The sequence below is a fragment of the Balaenoptera ricei genome, chromosome 8, assembly GCF_028023285.1.
Source record: "Balaenoptera ricei isolate mBalRic1 chromosome 8, mBalRic1.hap2, whole genome shotgun sequence".
NCBI classification, from domain to species: Eukaryota; Metazoa; Chordata; class Mammalia; order Artiodactyla; family Balaenopteridae; genus Balaenoptera; species Balaenoptera ricei.
The window spans coordinates 14,375,982-14,394,783 of NC_082646.1; the positions used below are offsets into that span (position 1 = coordinate 14,375,982).

Genomic DNA, 18,802 nt, shown 5'->3' on the forward strand with positions numbered 1-18,802 from the left:
TTTCTTTTTTGGAGATGGGAGGCACAAGAAGATTTTCAAGTTCATCTTGTATTTTCCCTGTCAGTCTGAAATCAGCCCTTTATCCAAAGAGCCCTGGTTTCTTACAGTGAAAAATGGTATTTAGAAGCCAAGATTTTGGTGGTAGATGTGTTCATTGATATTGAGGCATAATTGCTCTCAAGTCCTCTTAGAAGATAGAGCTACATATATACACATCAACATTTATTTCTGTACCTATTTATATATGTAGAAAACTTGAATTCACATTAATAACTCCAATCCAATCTAATACCTCAAGGCTTAGTCTAGGTTGCTCCATTTTTGTATTTGTAATTCCTTTTCCCAACAGTGAGAAATCTGGCTTCCATTTTTCTTAATATATTTACTTTTTGGATTAATCCTCTGTTATAATCAATCCCTATCTCTGCTGCTCCCCTCTCCAGCACTGATAGCCTTATCACCCTGCTTGGTATCTGACACCCCATGTTTGACTACCTTCCTCTTTCCTCTTTTACCTGACTCCTCATACCAGGCATGCCCTCCTCATGGACATCCTCCTCACCCCACTTGGAATCAGACATCTTGCATTAAGCAGCTCTCCACCACAGACACCCTCTTCATCCTGCTCAGGGCCATCCTGGTGTCATTCTCTCCACCAACTGCAGTTGGGACCAAAAAAAGTTATTCTGTTCCTTAAGTTCTTTTATATTTGAGAATGTCTGCCTATTGTCTTTATATTTGATCAATACCTTGGCTGGATAAAATACTTTTGGGGTTTCACTTTTTTTTTTTCCCTTAGAACTTTGTAGACAATGATCTATTGTCTCCTGGCATTAATTTTCTGTGAAGAAAGCTAAGGTCAGCCTAAATTATGTTGCATCACCCTGCCCTTCCCCTAAAAGGTTTTTATATTTCTGCCTAGACAGTCAGGGTCCAGTAAGGAAACAGAAACCTTACCAGGTATTCTAACAGAGAGAATTTATTATAGAGAATTGGTGACGAGCTAAGTGAAAAGGCAGATAGAGAATAATAAGGGATCATGGAGGTAGCAATTGCAAGAAGAGCTACCACCCGTAGGACTGGGAGAGCAAAGGAAAGAACCTGGAAGTATTAAAACATGGAGCTTTGAGGAGAACCTCAGACCTTTGGGGGATGGGGTTTTGACAGTCTGGTACTCATGCTTCTGGAGCGGAGGGTAGGGAATAATGAGACTGGTTTTATGACTTTGGAAAAACTGAAAACTAGACCCAACTGCAGAAGAAACTGCTGGGGTGAAAAAGAAGCAATGGGTGATGCTGACAGTAGTAGGAAATTCACAAGAAGACAACGGGAAGTAGACAGAACTGAGCGAGTCCCTTCTTTATCCTCCAGTCTTTCAGTCTCCCGCTGTCATCCTCTACTGGCAAAACCTCCCCTGGCTGGCAAAGGAGAAATGGGGTCTGCAGAGTCCCAGCTGTAGCATCACAAAACTGGATATAGAGGGTGGGCTTGAAGTTGAGAAACAATAGCTTAATAACTGGAACAACACTTTAATTAGAATGTACATTGATCTTCAGTATTCTGAATCAATTTTTCCTAGAACCTGGTATACACTTAATTCACAGATGCCATTCCCCACCCCCCATTCAGGGAAATTCTCTTGTATTATATATTTGAAAATATTTTCTATTTAATTTATTGGGTTCTCTACCTCAGGATTGACAATTTTCCTTAGTTGGATTATCTTGGTCTTCCATAAGTATTAGTTTTTCCTCTAAGTTTTTTAATCTCTTTGAATTTTTCTTCCCATCCCTGTGCTTTCCTCAAGCTTTTTCTCTGTTAGTAATTTAGTTTTTAATGATATCTATTCTATTACTTTCTATTTCTATTGAATATATTATCTCCATAAAAATATTATGTGTTCTTCTGTTTGCTTCCTTAATCTTTCTTTTCCTGTACACTTCCTTTATTTTATTTTATTTTATTTTTTTAACATCTTTATTGGAGTATAATTGCTTTGCAATATTGTGTTAGTTTCTGCTGTATAAAAAAGTGAATCAGCTATATGTATACATATATCCCCATATCCCCTCCCTCTTGCGCCTCCCTCCCACCCTCCCTATCCCACCCCTCTAGGTGGTCACAAAGCACCGAGCTGATCTCCCTGTGCTATGTAGCTGCTTCCCACTAGCTATCTATTTTACATTTGGTAGTGTATATATGTCAGTGCTACTCTCTCTCTTCGTCCCAGCTTACCCTTCTTACTCCCTGTGTCCTCAAGTCCATTCTCTACATCTGCGTCTTTATTCCTGTCCTGCCCCTAGGTTCATCAGAACCATTTTTTTTTTAAGATTCCATATATGTGTGTTAGCATATGGTATTTGTTTTTCTCTTTCTGACTTACTTCACTCTGTATGACAGACTCTAGGTCCATCCACCTCACTACAAATAACTCATTTTGTTTCTTTTTATGGCTGAGTAATATCCCATTGTATATATGTGCCACATCTTCTTTATCCATTCATCTGTTGATGGACACTTAGGTTGCTTCCAAGCCCTGGCTATTGTAAATAGTGCTGCAATGAACATTGTGGTACATATCTCTTTTTGAATTATGGTTTTCTCAGGGTATATGCCCAGTAGTGGGATTGCTGGGTCGTATGGTAGTTTATTTTAGTTTTTTAAGGAACCTCCATACTGTTCTCCATAGTGGCTGTATCAATTTACATTCCCACCAACAGTGCAAGAGGGTTCCCTTTTCTCCACACCCTCTCCAGCATTTATTGTTTGTAGATTTTTAGATGATGGCCATTCTGACTGGTGTGAGGTGATATTTCACTGTAGTTTTGATTTGCATTTCTCTAATGATTAGTGATGTTGAGCATCTTTCATGTGTTTGTTGGCAATCTGTATATCTTCTTTGGAGAAATGTCTATTTAGGTCTTCTGCCCATTTTTGGATTGGGTTGTTTGTTTTTTTGCTATTGAGCTTCATGAGCTGCTTGTAAATTATGGAGATTAATCCTTTGTCAGTTGCTTCATTTGCAAATATTTTCTCCCATTCTGAGGGTTGTCTTTTCGTCTTGTTTATGTTTTCCTTTGTTGTGCAAAAGCTTTGAAGTTTCATTAGGTCCCATTTGTGTATTTTTGTTTTTATTTCCATTTCTCTAGGAGGTGGGTCAAAAAGGATCTTGCTGTGATTTATGTCATAGAGTGTTCTGCCTATGTTTTCCTCTAAGAGTTTTATAGTGTCTGGCCCTACATTTAGGACTTTAATCCATTTTGAGTTTATTTTTGTGTATGGTGTTAGGGAGTGTTCTAATTTCATTCTTTACATGTAGGTTGCCTGAGGGCATCTGTTCTTTGCTCAGACAGGACGGGGTTAAAGGAGTGGCTGAATAGGGGGCTCTGGTTCACTCATGCTGGGGGGAGGGAGGGGTACGGATGCAGGGCGAGCCTGCGGCGGCAGAGGCCGGCGTGACGTTGCAGCAGCCTGAGGCGTGCCGTGCGTTCTCCCGGGGAAGTTGTCCCTGGATCACGGGACCCCGGCAGTGGCGAGCTGCACAGGCTCCAGGGAGGGGAGGTGTGGAGAGTGACCTGGGCTCGCACACAGGCTTCTTGGTGGCGGCAGCAGCAGCCTTAGCGTCTCATGCCCGTCTCTGGGGTCCGCGCTGATCGCCGTGGCTCGCGCCAGTCTCTGGAGCTCGTTTAGGCGGTGCTCTGAATCCCCTCTCCACGCGCACCCCGAAAGAATGGTCTCTTGCCTCTTAGGCAGGTCCAGACCTTTTCCCGGACTCCCTCCCGGCTAGCCATGGTGCACTAGCCCCCTTCAGGCTGTGTTCACGCCGCCAACCCCAGTCCTCTCCCTGTGATCCGACCAAAGCCCGAGCCTCAGCTCCCAGCCCCGCCCGCCCCGGCGGGTGAGCGCACAAGCCTCTCGGGCTGCTGAGTGCTGGTCGGCACTGATCCTCCGCGCGGGAATCTCTCCGCTTTGCCCTCCGCACCCCTGTGGCTGCGCTCTCCTCCGTGGACCCGAAGCTTCCCCCCTCCGCCACCCGCAGTCTCCGCCCGCGAAGGGGCTTCCTAGTGTGTGGAAACCTTTCCTCCTTCACAGCTCCCTCCCACTGGTGCAGGTCCCATCCCTATTCTTTTGTCTCTGTTATTTCTTTTTCCTTTTGCTCTACCCAGGTACGTGGGGAGTTTCTTGCCTTTTGGGAAGTCTTCTGCCAGCGTTCAGTAGGTGTTCTGTAGGAGTTGTTCCCCATGTAGATGTATTCCTGATGTATTTATGGGGAGGAAGGTGATCTCCACGTCTTACTCCTCCACCGTCTTGAAGGTCTCCCTTACTGGGCTCTTGCTGTCTTTCTGGGGCTCAGTCCAGCTCTCGGATCCCACAACTCTACCTGGGAATTCTGTTGCCTCCCCGGGGCTCCACTTTGATCCGGGAGTAAGGACTTTTTCTCTGTGGCCCATTGACAACTTTTCAATGTTTTCCAGTACTTTTTCCCCATCTCTCTTACCTCACTTTCTCCCTTCCCCTCCCCCAGGCTGGAAATTTTCCCCTAGTATAGTGAGAAGGGTAATCTTGGTTCTGTTCATCTCTTGTCTATGTTGGGAATCCTTGCCATTTCTCTAAGGGTCTGGGCTTTTGGAATCTAAAAGTAGGAGGAGAGACACTTTCTCCCTGCATTCGGCTGTCATACTCTCTCAGAGAATAACCTGGCTGCTTTAATGGGAAGAAGGACATGGGGAAATTGTGAACTATTTAAGAATACAATTCACTATTTGATGATAATAATGACAACAACAGTAATGATGTAATTAACATCTACTGAGCACTTCCTGTATGCCAGGTCCTCTCCCAAGTGCTCTATATATGGCATCTCCACTAATCACCACAACAAATCCATGTGTATTTATTATTATGCTTATTTTTCATAAGAGCAAATTGAAGTCTTGCGAGGGACAGGGGTTTGCTCGGGTCCCACATTTTGCAAATGATGGGCATGGGCTTCGCACGCAAGCCTGCTGTACCAAAGGCTGTGCGTAACCTTGCACGTCTGGCCTCTTGGCAACGCCTCTGGAGCCTCAAGACACCAAGCCATGGAGATGGGGAATCAGATGATTCTTCCACACTCCTGGCCCCTCATCCAGCAGGAGTGGGGCTGCCCTGCCTCTTCCTTCCCTGCCTCAGCAGGGGTGGGCTGTCTCCGTGTGCCCCCATGGTCAACTTGTCCCTGCAAACCTGGTTTCCTGCTCTGCTTCTGCTTCAGCACGTTTCCACTCTCCCTCTCTCTCCCTCCCTCTCTTTCTCTCTTTTTCTTGGTTTGGCTTTACAAATAAAATATAAATTTAACCAAGAGCTCATACCACAAAAAGGGAAGAAGTGATAAGTATAAGCAGCAAACAGAGCCCAGGGGTTAACACCCTGCTACCACATACGAGGGCTTTGTGGGGAGACGATCAAGGATCTGTGTGTCTCTGCTCTCGGGGGCCCTCCAGGCTGCCCTTCCTGCTTCATGCAGAGGAGAGACGTCCTGGGCTTCTCCCCAAACAGCAGTGCCTTTTTCAACACATAGAAAGCCTGACAGCTTCAGGAAGGCTTCCCAGCTCCAAATTCTCTCTACTGTTAGAGGACTGTTACTTTGGAAAAACAAGCTGACTGTAAAAAATCAGGTATCAGACATTCACATCTTAGCATGACTTAGCTGAACTAGCTGGCCAGGATCCAGATTCTTAGGGGACAGTCATTTTGATGGCAGTGGGGAGGGAGGAGAGGAAATTTGGAACATGATGCAGTCAGTTGGCATACGGGGCTGCGAGAGGGCTCTGGGCAGCTGGGTGAAGGATGTGTGTCTCTCTGCAGGTGACGACTCCATCAGCACCTTGGGCCTTCTCCTCTGCCTGGGGCTCTCGCTGCTGCTCGTGTCCATCCTGGGCTACAGCCTGGCCAAGTGGTACCAGCGTGGGTACTGCTGGGAGGGTGAGTGAGCGCTGGACCCTGTCACCCAGGCTCAGCCCAGTCCCTCCTCTCCTGTGGCATTTGGCCAGGCCAGGTGGGGCTGCAAACTCTTCAGCACGGAGTCATGCAAAAATATTTCCTGTGGTGCCCGCAGTGGTTGAAGACTTGAGGTGTCGGTGGGGGGGGGGGGGGCGGGTGGGGCCTTTATTGAGGGAGTGGAGGCTCTTCTCCTCCCCCAGCAAGCAGTCAGCTTCCTCTTCCTTCAGAGCTCACAGGAGTCCACCTCCCAGGCCTGTGTGGGCCTCAGGGCTGAGGGCGACGGGCTAGACAGTCCAAGCTCCAGCTGTGTTCTACCCTGGCTCCTAGAGCCTCTCTTGCCCTGCCCTCTCCTGGGACTCTCTCCTAAGCTTGCCGATGCTTCAGCCTCACTGGGCGTCTCCTGGAATTTGCTGGGGTGCTCCCAACTCTCATCCACATCTGCACTTCCCATGGGACCCAGGAGAACTGGGAGGGCATGCTGGAGTGCCGAGAGGCAGAGCACATCTCCCAGATGTGCAGTTAAGTTCAACAGCTTCCGCAGATGTCTGTTGAGCACCTACTATGTGCCAATGCACTTGTGCCTAGTATGATTTTTTTTAAAAAATTCCATGCGAAGATGAAATTCTTAGTCTCTCTTTTTTATAGATGAGGATGTGAGGCTAAAGTCACAGAGTTGGAAAGTGGTAGAGTCTGGATTTAAGCCTCCTTCCCAGAGTAATCAGTGCCCTTGATGGAGGGAACCCCAGTGGCAGGATCTAGCCTCAAAGACTGGTGGTTCTGTCTGGGAAGAAGGGGTGTACCCGTGGGTCTGGGGCAGGAAGCAGACGCTGCAGGACTGGGAACCTCCCATGGCATCCTGCAGCCCTGCCTAGCCACCCCACACCTTCCAGACAGGGCTGAGGGAGCACTAGATGCTCCCAGAAGAGTGACGGGCCGCTCTCCCTGGAGGTACTAACCCTCTCTTTTCCGATTGTCTTTCTAGGGCCTAATTTTGTCTTCAACTTGTACCAAATCCGGTGAGTAGATTCAGAGCAGATCTGGGTGGGATGGGCATGGGGGGTTCGGTATGCTTGAGAAAGAATCAAAGATGGAGCTCAAATTTACTGCTTGCCTTCCCTGTCTCCTCCCCATGTCCCTAAACAAACAAGAGAAAAGGAAGGAGCCAGGGTCCCTTTAGAAAGTTCCATGAACGAAAACTTGAACATGGACAGGACCATGTAAGATCCAAATGACAGTGCTCCTCTGACCATTCACCCCTGGGCAGGCACCATCCATCCGTCCATTCATTCATTTATTCATTCACTCATCATGTATTCGGTAAAGATCTATTGTAGCAGGTATTGTGGTGTTAGTTTCTAAGGGTACAAAGATAACTGGGCATAGCTTCTGTCTTCAAGCATTTCACTGTCTGTGGTGGACACCTGCCTGATTACAAATAATTTAATCTCAGGCATAACATGCCGTCAAATGAAGACAATCAGGCATTCAGGGTGTGAGATTTGGAAACTCCTCTTGTGATAAGTCATCTCATCTGCTCTTTGTCACATGGCAGCTTCTCATCTGGCCTGAGAGATGGGGTAACGCTGATTCTGGAAGATAAGCCAGTGAGTCAGTGAGTCACTGCCAGAAGTTCTTCCCATGCTCTGGTCCCAGGGAGAGGCCTGGTTCTCAGCCCCAGTAACTTGATTGGCTCATCTTTCTCAGGAACATGAAGGATCTGGAGATGGGTCCACCCTTCACCATCAGTGGCCACATCAGCAGTCCAGATGGCGGCTACATGAAGTTCTCCAACAGACTGGTCTGATGAGGGGAGCGTCAGCTTTCTGGAGCCCCAGAGAGGTGAGTGGAAGGTTGCTGAACTGAGTGAGTCTGATGTCCCAGTGTGGTCCTCAGATGGTCCAGGCACCCCAAGCCTAGCACCAAGGACTGCTTGGAACCCGGAGATGATTTGGTTCATCCCCCACCTTCTGGAGAGTGAGTGCTGTGGGGATGATCTCAGGAATGAAGGCCTGGGGTCATGCTGTCTCCCACTCTCCACCTCCTGCTAGCCCTGGACCGCTCCTTTTCCACTGGATCCATGTCCTGCCTTTCTTTCCTGGGGAAGTTTTATTTCTGATCAGATGGAAATTTCTAGACTAGAGCTTTGTATCTCAACCCTTTGCTCTGAGATGAAGATTCCAGATGGCCACCCTCTCCAAGAACCACAGCTGCAGAACTTCTGAACTTTCTAAGCCCAGGAGCCATCCCTGTTTCCTGGCTGGCTGACCCTTTGGTCACACCTTTCCTCTCCCGCCTTCGAGCCCATCCCTCTTCACAGCACAGTTGCTTTCTCCCATCTAAACATTTCCTCCCTCCAGCAGTCCCTCACAGACCCTCAGTTTCTCTCTCATCTCTTCCCCACAGGACTCCACACTCACCTCTTCCGTGTGTTCCTCCCTCTGCCCTGATGTGATGGTTTAGAGGAATCTTTCCCAAGACTCATCTCTTTGTCACGTTCCCTTTTTTTTTTTTTTCTGCAGGAGGAGGCTTCTGGCTCAGCGCCTGCCCCTCCCGGCCTCCCCTGCCTTCACTCCTGGGTCTTCACGGCCTGGCCTGGCCCCCTCTTGTGAACATTGAGGAGTCTTCTCTGGGGACACCACCAGCCTGTGGCATGAGAGTCCCCCAGGAGAGTCAGGCCTCTGGGGACAGAGTGTGTGGAGTCACAATGGCTTTCTCACAGAAACAGAGATGGCCGTGTCCCAGCGAGAAAGGGCTGGTTCCCGGGAGGCCTCTGAGCCTGTGGGCGGAGTTCCAGGTGCCCAGCTGGCCGGTGTGGGTGGGGCCTGTTACCTGGGGCATCCCCAGTCACTTCCCTGCAGGACTGACACAAGGGCCAGAAAACCTGTCACATCCTCCATAGGCAAAGTCATGTGGGAGGGAGGGTGATTGCACTTTCAACCTTCCTACCAGAAGCCAAGTTCCCCTAAGAGCTGAAGGCTGAGCTTAGGCCTTGACTTGCATTTGGTTCTGGCACTTTCAGCAAGTCCCCCAGCCCCTCATGCCCTCCCACACACATGTCCACCACCGGGGGCTGTTTTCCCTGCTGCTGACCAGCCTTGGTGCCTCCCAAACAATTTTGAGGGCAGTGCTGGGAACGGTCTTGAAACACATTCTTGTTTTTGGGTTCCTGTGATGGAGTGGGCATGGTGTGGCAAGCTCAGTCTCCCGTGTTCTCCATTTCCCATGCAAGGCCTGTCGTGTGATGTGGAAAGTGGACCAGAAATGGTGAGACTGGGGAAGAGGAACCAAGATTAGCCTGAAAAAAACAGATAATGCACATGGGAAATCAAGAACCAAGTATAGCTTTGTGACAGGGGAACAGTTTGTTCATGAGTCCTCACTCCTTCCTCCGGTCTGTGTCCTACTGGACCCCAGCTGGGGCCTGAACTGGGATGTCAGCTTAGTAGGTACTTAATGCAGGGTTGTTCAATCCAGAGAGATTGAGTTCCTGGGGCAGCTGTGGATGGAGCAGGGCCTGAGGGGGCCCTGCCACTGCTGAAACTGCAGTTAGAACTACCAGCCACTGGTCTCCCTGCCCAGGTCCCAGCAACAAGGCGGACAAGATGCAGAAGCCCAGGACCGTGATAGGCGAGGAGGAGAGAAGTCACGTTATTTGTCCTCCTATCCTCTCTTTCCTGAGGCCTGGTTTCTTTCTCACTTTGGGTCCTAGCAGATTGCCAAGGAAGGAAGGAAGGAAGGAAGGAAGGAAGGAAGGAAGGAAGGAAGGAGAGGGGACTTATAGCTGCTATCCCCTTACTTCCCTCCAGGGTCTGGGGGCCATTCTCTCAATGTAGCCAGCCTCCAACTTAATAAACCAAATCTCTGGATTTGGAGGTCTTCAGCTGGGCCCTAACTCCTCTATTCCTGAGTAGGTGGGGCTGGGGAGGAGCCCCCCAGTGACTTTGGATCCCTCCCTTCCTTGAAGGCCTATTGCGGGGGAAGGGCTGACTTTGGTGTCCTTCTTCCTTGCATTTCAGTTCTGAGGGCTGAGCCCCATTTCCTAACCCAGGGGGTGTCCAGCCTCAATACACTCTCAGCTATGCCCTGCTCAGTGTGGATCCTGGGTCTGCAGTCCCGGCAGGACTGTCCTAGGCCCCTGAAAGTGCTCAGAACTCAGCGGCCTTGGGAAAAACTGAAAGGATGGGGCCCAGAGCCCAGGTGGTCTTGGCCCCCGGTTTGGTGGCTTCAGGTTAGGAGACAGGGACAGCTGCCGAGGGCTGGGAGAATGGAGGGTATTTCCTCCATTCTGCTCCTCAGTTGGGAGCAGAACTGAGACGGGGCCACTTCCTCTTTTTGGGTCCTCTGACGCGTTCCCTGTCCCCTCTGCCTCCCCCTCGTTTTCCTGACTTCCGTAGTCTGACTGACTGGCAGGGCTTTCTTTACCCTGGATTCTACATGTTTCCGTTGGGGGCAGATTCCAGCTGATTCAGAAACGATAAGGGAGAAGATGCCAAGAAATCTGGCTTCAAGTCTGGTTGGTCTGGGCATTGGCTGGGCACCCAGACCCATGGCCGTGCCAGCACCGACCCCCCGAGGCCCTCCCCCTCCCCTTACCTATTCTTCATCTCACTGGCCCCAGGAGCCAGGAAGCAGTCACCAGCGTCAGCAGTTCCGTGGGCTGGCCCTTCCCATGTTCACTGCCACCGTGTTCCTCTTTGGTGTCTTTGCCAGAGCTGCCTTTGCCTAGAATGCCTTCTCCTCTCCACTCCCACCCCCAGCCACATCTAGTCTCCATGGTTGGCTTAAGTCTCATCTTGCCTGTGGCTTCCCTCAGGACTCTAGACTTGATGCCACCCGACCAGGCAGGGTTACGTCCCACAGGTTTTTAGTAACTGCTAAAAGTGGAGTCCATAGGCGGTGCTTAATAAATGCCTGCTGAGTGGAGAGAAACACCCAGTTTCTCTGGTCACAGAAGGCTGCCTGTCCTAGAGAAAGATGCCAAGGTGACATGAGGAAGAGCAGAAACTGCTGATACAATACGCAGTCTGCAGAGTACAATGCATTTCCATGCATGTTACTGTGTCTTGAACCTTGTGACGTGGAGATGATTACTGGTCCCGTTTTACATATGGAGAGGCTGAGGCTCAGAGAGGTATATGCTTTGCCTAAGGCTGCACAGCCAGCCACTGACTGCACTGGAGCCAGAGTAGAATCTGAGGCCTCACAGATGCAGCCTGATCTGAGGGCTGGTGGGAGGAGGGTTGAACACTGTAGAACAGGGTCTGGTCTTGACCTGTCCTGCCATGCTGTGTGGCCATGGGCTGTCACTTCACCGCCCTGGGCTTCAATTTCAGCATCTGGCAATCAAGGACTGGACTACTTCTCCAAGGTTCCTCTCTTTTACTTGAAGGAGAAAAAGAGTCTCACCTTCTAATCTCTGTACTCTCTGTGTTTAGCATAGGACCTGTCACTTAGTAGGCATTCAATACACAAAAGAGGCAAGTATAATACAAAGTGTAGTTATAACTCTCTAACGCAGGAGGTGGCAGCTGAAAGGTGATGGCTGAAGTTCCCTTAGACCCTGATGGTTTAGGATCCTAAATATTACTCAGTCTTTCTTTGACCTTGGCTAAGTCTGACCAGCTCCCGAGACTGGACCATTCCCAAGCGAGCCCTTCTTGAGAAGGAAGGTAAAACACTAACATTTGCTGAACAAAGATCAGTGCAAAGCAGGGACTTCAAATGCACTGTCTCACTTCATCCTCTCAGCCTCACAGGTGATGGAACAGAGGCTCAGGGTCTGGTGAAATGATTTGCTTAAGGCCAGGCAAGAATGTGTTTTCTTTATAACTCTTCCTCACTTTTAGCTTCTGCCCAAGCTAGCAGCTCCCTGAGCTCCCTGGCCCCCTCACTCTGGTCTCTAATCTCTTTTCCAGGTCCCCTGGTGTGGTGAGAAGGGCTTCTCAGAAGCCGGGCCTCTCCAGGCCTTGTCCTCAGCCCTGAGCTTCTCACTCACCCATTCCTCATTCTTTCTTTTATTTTTTATATCCCCTTTCACCTCCAAATCATCAAATTCTGCCCATTCTTTAGGTCATCTCAATTTTCACTTCTCCAGAGAAACTTCTTCAACATCTATGGATCTTCTTGTCTTCTGAGTTTTAATTACAAATACTCTCTGGCTACCATAACTTAATTATTGATCATTCCCTTGTATTCATTCATTTATGCAGCTTCTCTAATAGGCCAGGAAATGTGCTAGGCACTGTGCAGGAATCCAATCTCTCTTGAGATTAACCTCACTCTCTCCTATTTGATGCGTACTTTTTGCAGGCAAAATTCAGATCTTATACCTTTTCTGAGTTCTTTATGGTACCTTGCACGGCTCTGGCCATAGCCAGGAACTCAGGAAATTATGTTGAAAGATTCTTCAGTCTCTTCAGGGAATCTTGGGTGTTGCTTCATCCTTGGTCCAATCCCGGGTGCTCGGAAAACCAAAACTTTCGATTTTCTCTTCCCGTCCTCAATCATGTTCAATCCTTTGATCATCAACTGATACAGATCTGGAGAAAGTGCTCACAGTGACTTTTTCTATTTGAGGGATAATGGCCAAACCCATGAAGAAGCTGGACAGGTGAGGAGGGAGCTCTGCTCTCCTGTAGCTTCCTTTTCAGCTGTAATGACCTTGCTCCATGCCACTGACCATGGAGGGCCCAGTGTCTATGGTGTCCCTCTCTCTGGCCCAGGGTTCTGAGAACCTCAAAGTGGGAGTAGATGGGTCTACCATTACTGTATTTTTTAAAGTGCTTAGTGATCAAAAACCGTCTAGAAACAGTGATATTTAAGCAGATCTGGTACAAAACAGGAAGCCAGTGGCCTGGTGAATTCTCACACTTGGGGACCAGAAGTGAAAATGTTCTGTCTGCCCAGAGCAGCAACAGGCCAACAAAACAACAGGTGGGGCAGTGCCAGAGATCCTGGTAGACTCCCTGTCTCTTGGATTTTTCCTGCAGAGCCATGGGGGTAGTCTCCCCCTCCCCAAAGCCTAGGGTGAGGTTTCTCATACACAAGCAGGGAGCCATAGAGAGGCAGAGGGGTGGAAAAGGTAAGAAGCCTCATCTTCAGGTCTAGCCCCAGTAGCTGGTGGGTCCCAGGTGCCTTGTTTGTATAAGGCTGCCATTGGACTTGAGGATTCTGAGGTCCCTTCCAGCTGCAAGGCTATTTCAGAGTGTGGGTGACTTCAGTTCCCCAGTGCTGGGGGAGGGAGGCAGGGGAGGAGGTAGGCAGAGACACCTCTGAGTGTGTGTGTGTGTGTGTGTGTGTGTGTGTGTGTGTGTGTGTGTCCACTGCAGAGGTGAGCCAAGGAAGAGAGGGATCGTGTCTTGTCGCCAGCTGTATTCCCAGAGGGCCCACCCACGACAGGTGCTCAATGAATGTTTGCTGAAGGGGTGAATGGCTGCATGTTCAATGTTTTCACGGTCCCTTGCCTTGCCTCCTGACCACATCCCCTTGCTCTAGGCTTCCTGTTTAGTCTGTAGCCCTGAGTCCCTCCAACACCTAAGAGCTATAGGGTGAAAACAGCAGAGAAGGGAATAAGCATGGTATAATATGGTGAGGCCGAGAAGATGACAAGCCTGAAAATAAAATCAAATTTATATCCTGACTGCTTTCATTTCGGCTCAGTCTAATGTCTCCCAAGTACACATTCAGCCTCAGGCTACCATTACCACATTGCCATCTCATATTTGGAGATTATACTACTTCAACATCTTTCACATGCTTTTCTCTGTGAGGAAATCCACTCCTTCAGGCATTCATTTATTCATCAAAAATGTACTGAGCACCTATGCTATATATTAGCCATTGGTTGGGTGTGAAGGATACAGAGAGAAATCAGGAGGAGTCCCTGCTCTCCAAGAGCTCACAGTGAAATGAGCACTGAATGTTGTATGTTCAATGACAGCAGTATGCCCAATGCATTCCTGAGAGGAGTCAGATGGAAGATTACTCTCTCCATTTGGCAGATGAGAAGACTGAGGCCCAGAGTTGACATGACAAGATTGAGCTGGGTGACGATAGAACTCAGGTCTCCTGAGTTCCATTCCACTCCTGAGCATTCTTTCCACTCCTTGGGTCTGTTGCCTCTTCCCTTTTGCCCTTGGGGGCAGCTCCAGACCAGCCACCTTGCCTTGGAAGCTTGTCCATGGATTGGTCCTTTCAGCCTGGGTGGACTGATGGGCACTTCCTCCATGTGAGTGTTTTGCTTTCTTCACTCCATTGTATCATGCCACACAGTGCTTGTTCTACTAGATGTGTGGTTTCTTTGCCCCAGGTTTGAACTGTGGGCTCAGATCATATCTCAAGTTTTGGAAGTCTCCCAACCTCACTTAGCATAATCTAATAAATCGTGTATTTTTCTCCTTTCAATTCAGTCCAACAAACATGCATTGAACACTCTAGCTGGACCAAATGCCCCTCCTATGGACCGCTGTGCACATCTCCATCACAGCACGTTCAGCTGATGCTTCTTATGATCTCTTACATCCTCTTGGCTCCACCCCTGATTCTGGCCAGTTCTGAGTGGGCTCTGACCGACTTTGTGCTAATCAGTCTCTTCTGCAGTGCCCACTGCACATCACTTGCTTTCTGCCCTGGCTCCTTCTGTTCTGGGGGAGCCCATGCAGCTCTGTTCACCAGCAGCCCGAGAGTACAGATGAGTCAACATCTCTGGAGGGAAGCCTCAGCCAGTGAAGTTCAGGAGCTGATGGATTAGGACTTCTACTGTTAATGCTCAGGGGACAGTTGGAAGAGGCCTCTATATGCTCCAAGAAACATTCCAGTGGGATCAGGGTCCAGTTTCTCCCAGCATGACCAGCCTGATAACATATTCTTGTTTTGGCTTTTCCTTCTCCTGTTCCCTCACTCTTGTTCCCTCTGATTGCCTTCTAAATAAACCACCTGCCCACAAGTCCTTGAATCAGGCTCTGCTTCTGGATGGGGCAATCTAGGCTAAGGCAGCACTTACAGCCTTATATTGTAAGTCTGTCTGTATTCATTTATTTACTTGCTCATTCATTCCTTCAACAAATACAAACTGAAGTTTGGGAATGTAGGAGTGAACAAAAGAGATAAAGTCCCTGTCTTTACAGATCTTATATTTTATTGGGAGAGACAGACTATGAGCAAATAAACACATAAATCGATCATGTCACTTCAGATAATGATAAGTGCTCTGAAGGAAATAAGCTGGGGATAGAGGGATGAAGTAGAGGTGGGGCGGATACTTGGGGAGGGTGGTGAGGAGAGACTTCTTCAAAGAGTCTCCATTTGAGGAGACACTTGAATTAAATGAGGAGGGAATGCAGGATAAGACCTGGGAGGAACAAGGGCAAATGACCTGAGATGGAAATTAGCTTGAAGCAGTGGGCAGGGGGAGGCTGCAGCAGGTGTGTCGAGAGGGTGGGCAGATACCAACTCATCTGGATTTTACCACCCTTTTGGACCAAGAGCAAAGGAGAGGGCTTCCAGCAGGGGAATAACATGACCTGAGTCATATGTTATAAAGATCACGTTGGCTACTGCACTAGAGTAAGTATACTGTACAAATCATGCTGGATTAGACTAACGGAGCAGGAGTGGAAATAGAGGGGCAGGAAGGGGATGAACAGTGGTCCAGGTGAGACATGATAATGGATATGACCAGGATGATCATGTGGGAGTGGTGACAAGTGGTTGGGTTCACCATCTCTTTGGAAGGTGGAGCTGATAGGACCTACCTGATGGATCAGATGTGTGTTGTGAAGGGATGACTCCTGGTTTTTTGTTATGAACAACTGGGTAAATGATGGTGCCATTTACTCAGGAGGGGAAGACTGGGGGAGGAATGAGTGTGTGAGGGAGTCAAGAGTTCTGCTGTAGACATATTTTTGAGATGCGTGCTAGACATCTAAATGGAGCTGCTCAGGAGGCAGCAGAGTTAGGGAGAAGTCCTGCTTGGGCATTTGGAAGTCACCAGCATCCAGATGGCATTTAAAGGTATGGACTGGGTGATACCATCTAGGAGCAGTGAGGAGAGAAGGGTTGAGTTTAATAGAACAAGCAGAAAATCATCAAGTTATTCTCGAAAGCAGTGACTCTCAGACTTTAATGTATATGGGAGTCACCTGCAACTTGATCACCTGGAACTTGTTTATTAAGCAGGTCCCTGGGAACTAGCCTTAGAAATTCTGGGCCTTGAGGAAAAGTTTAGGAAGACAAGTACCCCCAGGTGATTTGAGTGCCCTGGGGGATAGGTAGAGGGGTGCCTAGGATTTGCATGACTAGTTAGCAGGATCCTGAAGAATGTGTCTGTTCTCTCCAGGGCCATCATGAGGACTTAACCTCCACCAGCCCCTCCTTCCTTGTGCAGGTAGAGGTATACAGGTGTGGCACCCACACCCAGACCTTTGCTGGTCATGTACCAATCTTCAACAGCACCACTCCCTGTGCCTACTCCAGAGCTAACCAGCCCTACAGATCAGCTGATTTACTAAAACCCCTCAGCTGCACCCTTGTGGTGGGCTGTGATTGTCCAAGGAACAACATGGCACCAATGACAGTGGGGTCTGCAAGACAGGTGCCCAGCATAGGCATGGCTAAGAGCAGAGGAATGGCAGCCTGCTTTTCCTCTAGGTGGGCGATCATGAGGTGAGTATTTTAACTGTATATTGGCTGCAGAGGAGCTTGGTGGTCTTCTCCATACCTTTGAATGTGAACTTGACCTAAGTGGGTCATAGCACAAAGGCTTTCATATCCGAATCCTCAGCTCTGAGCCCTCACCCAATGCCAGGCCTGCCTTGCCAACTGCTGGAGGATCTTCTCCTTGGCTGACCTGTCATATCAACTCCAGAACTCACCGTCTCCCTTTTCCCCCATGCCCATGTCTCCCTTCCATGGCCATATTTCACTTTTCTCATCATCCACATTAAAGTATGATTAGTACCTCTGATTCCTGTTTCTCTCACTCCAGGCTGTCACCAAGTCTTGCCAATTCTCCCTTCAAATTGTCTTTTGAATCTGTCACTTCCTCTCTCTTCCCACTGTCCCTGCTCATTTAATTGGATTATTGTTTAAGCCTCTGTCGTGGACTGAATGTTTGTGGTCCCCCCATTCAAATGTTGAAGCCCTAACCCCTAATGTGCTGGTATTAGGAGGTGGGGCCTTTGTGATTAGGGTTAGATGAGGTTGTGAGAGAGGAGCCCTCACAGTGGAAAAAGTATCCTTACAAGAAGAGGAAGAGAAACCAGAGCTCTCTACCACCCCTACCCCCATCCCATCCCACTATGGAAGGAGAAGGAGAAGGGGCCATCATGAATCTTTAGCCTCATCTGCAAGTCAGGAAGAGAGGCCTCACCAAGAAATGAATATGCCAACACTTTGGTCTTGGACATCCTGGTCTCCAGAACAGTGAGAAATAACTGTGGTGTTGTTGAAGCACGGTATTTTGTTATAGCAGCCTGAGCTGACTAGTACAACCTCCTGTTCAGTTTCTCTGCAGCTTGCCTCCATCTTGTGTGTGGATATTAGTTTCCTTGATGGCACTTATCACTGATTATAGTAATATGTTTGTTAGTCTGTTGAGTAGCTTGGTGATTATCTTCATAAGCAGAGGTGCCCTCCATGAAGCTGTACATCTTTTGTTCATCACTCTGGACCCAGTGAGTGCCATGTTGGGCACATAGTACATGCTTAATAATGTGTTTCTTGAAGAAGTGAAATGCTGACAAGGAGTGCCTCCAACCAGTTCACCCTGCATTCTGCCTGGTTCCTTCTGACTCATGCCAGGGTGTATTGACCCTGTTGTGTACTGACCAGGGTTATCTTTCTAAAACACAAATTTCACCTCACCCAACTCTTGTTTGTCAGTGTTTACTGGGTCCCAGCACCCTTTTTGAATGTTTACGGGAGTGAAAATGAAGTTAAGATCAAGCTGATAGTGAGGTGTGGTGGCTCATCAATAAAAGTGATCCTAAATGATTAATAAAAATTTTTTAATTGTGGATTTGCTTTAAAAGAAACCCCCAAACCCATGAGCCCTACAGGAAATAGATGAGTCATGCTTTCTAGTACCTAGCGTCCTCTAGACTGGGGTTTGATAAAATCAGCCTTAACTGCTAGAACTACCTCACGTGGTTACCAGTGTGCTGTCCCAGGTGGGCACAGCAAGACCCCCTTCTTTGCCGTTCGTGGGCGGGGCTCTGCGACCCTCCACCCGCACTGCCCTGTGGGCTCCATTCAGTGCAGTGGGTGGGACCATCTCAGGGGTGGTGTGTGTCCTGTGACCGTGTGTGCATTGGGAGTGGTGTGGGGAGGGATGGAGATCTTTGGGGAAAGATGAGGCAGACCCTTTGACTACAACTATTTACAAACTCGGGAAAACAGAGTTCAGTAGAATTTCCTCTTCAGTCAATGTTGGCCCACTTCCCATCTCCTTACTAAGAGGAAGTTCCATTAGCTCATAGAAATGCAGAATCACCCATCCCTCAGCTTGGAAAAGCCCTCGAAGGAGGTTTCTCAGTGTAGGAACAAACAGGGCCATCTCTTGGGGACTTTATTCCAAATTCCCGAGAAGCCTGGCAGTGTCTCACTGCTGTTTGGAAGAACTCTCTCAGTTTCTCCCATGGCCCTGGCCGTGCTGGGTGGTCAGAAAGCAGCTTAAAAGAGGAGGAGACCTGGCACAAACTCCCACTCCTTCCACATAAGGGAAGCCTGCTGCAAGAGCTCACATGCCCGGACTCCACTCTCTCCTTCGAACTACTCCATGCTTCCTCTCTTCCATCCAAACTGGCCTCAGTTCCTTGAGAAGGAG

General features: G+C 48.7%; 1 protein-coding gene across 1 annotated transcript; it reads left to right on the forward strand.

Annotated features, from left to right (window-relative positions):
* Positions 1-5,768: 5,768 nt before the first annotated feature.
* On the forward strand, positions 5,769-7,783 carry SMIM35 (small integral membrane protein 35). Its single transcript, XM_059929286.1, has 3 exons — positions 5,769-5,961; positions 6,962-6,995; positions 7,684-7,783. Exons 1-3 carry the CDS (start codon positions 5,769-5,771, stop codon positions 7,781-7,783), a joined length of 327 nt encoding a protein of 108 aa, XP_059785269.1.
* Positions 7,784-18,802: the final 11,019 nt, after the last annotated feature.

Excerpts from the sequence above, each read along its gene's own strand:
- SMIM35 (XM_059929286.1), top strand. The coding sequence starts at position 5,769 with ATGATGCAGTCAGTTGGCATACGGGGCTGCGAGAGGGCTCTGGGCAGC. Across the intron at positions 5,962-6,961 it reads GCGTGGGTACTGCTGGGAGG|GGCCTAATTTTGTCTTCAAC; the intron begins GTGAGTGAGCGC and ends TTGTCTTTCTAG. Across the intron at positions 6,996-7,683 it reads TTCAACTTGTACCAAATCCG|GAACATGAAGGATCTGGAGA; the intron begins GTGAGTAGATTC and ends CATCTTTCTCAG.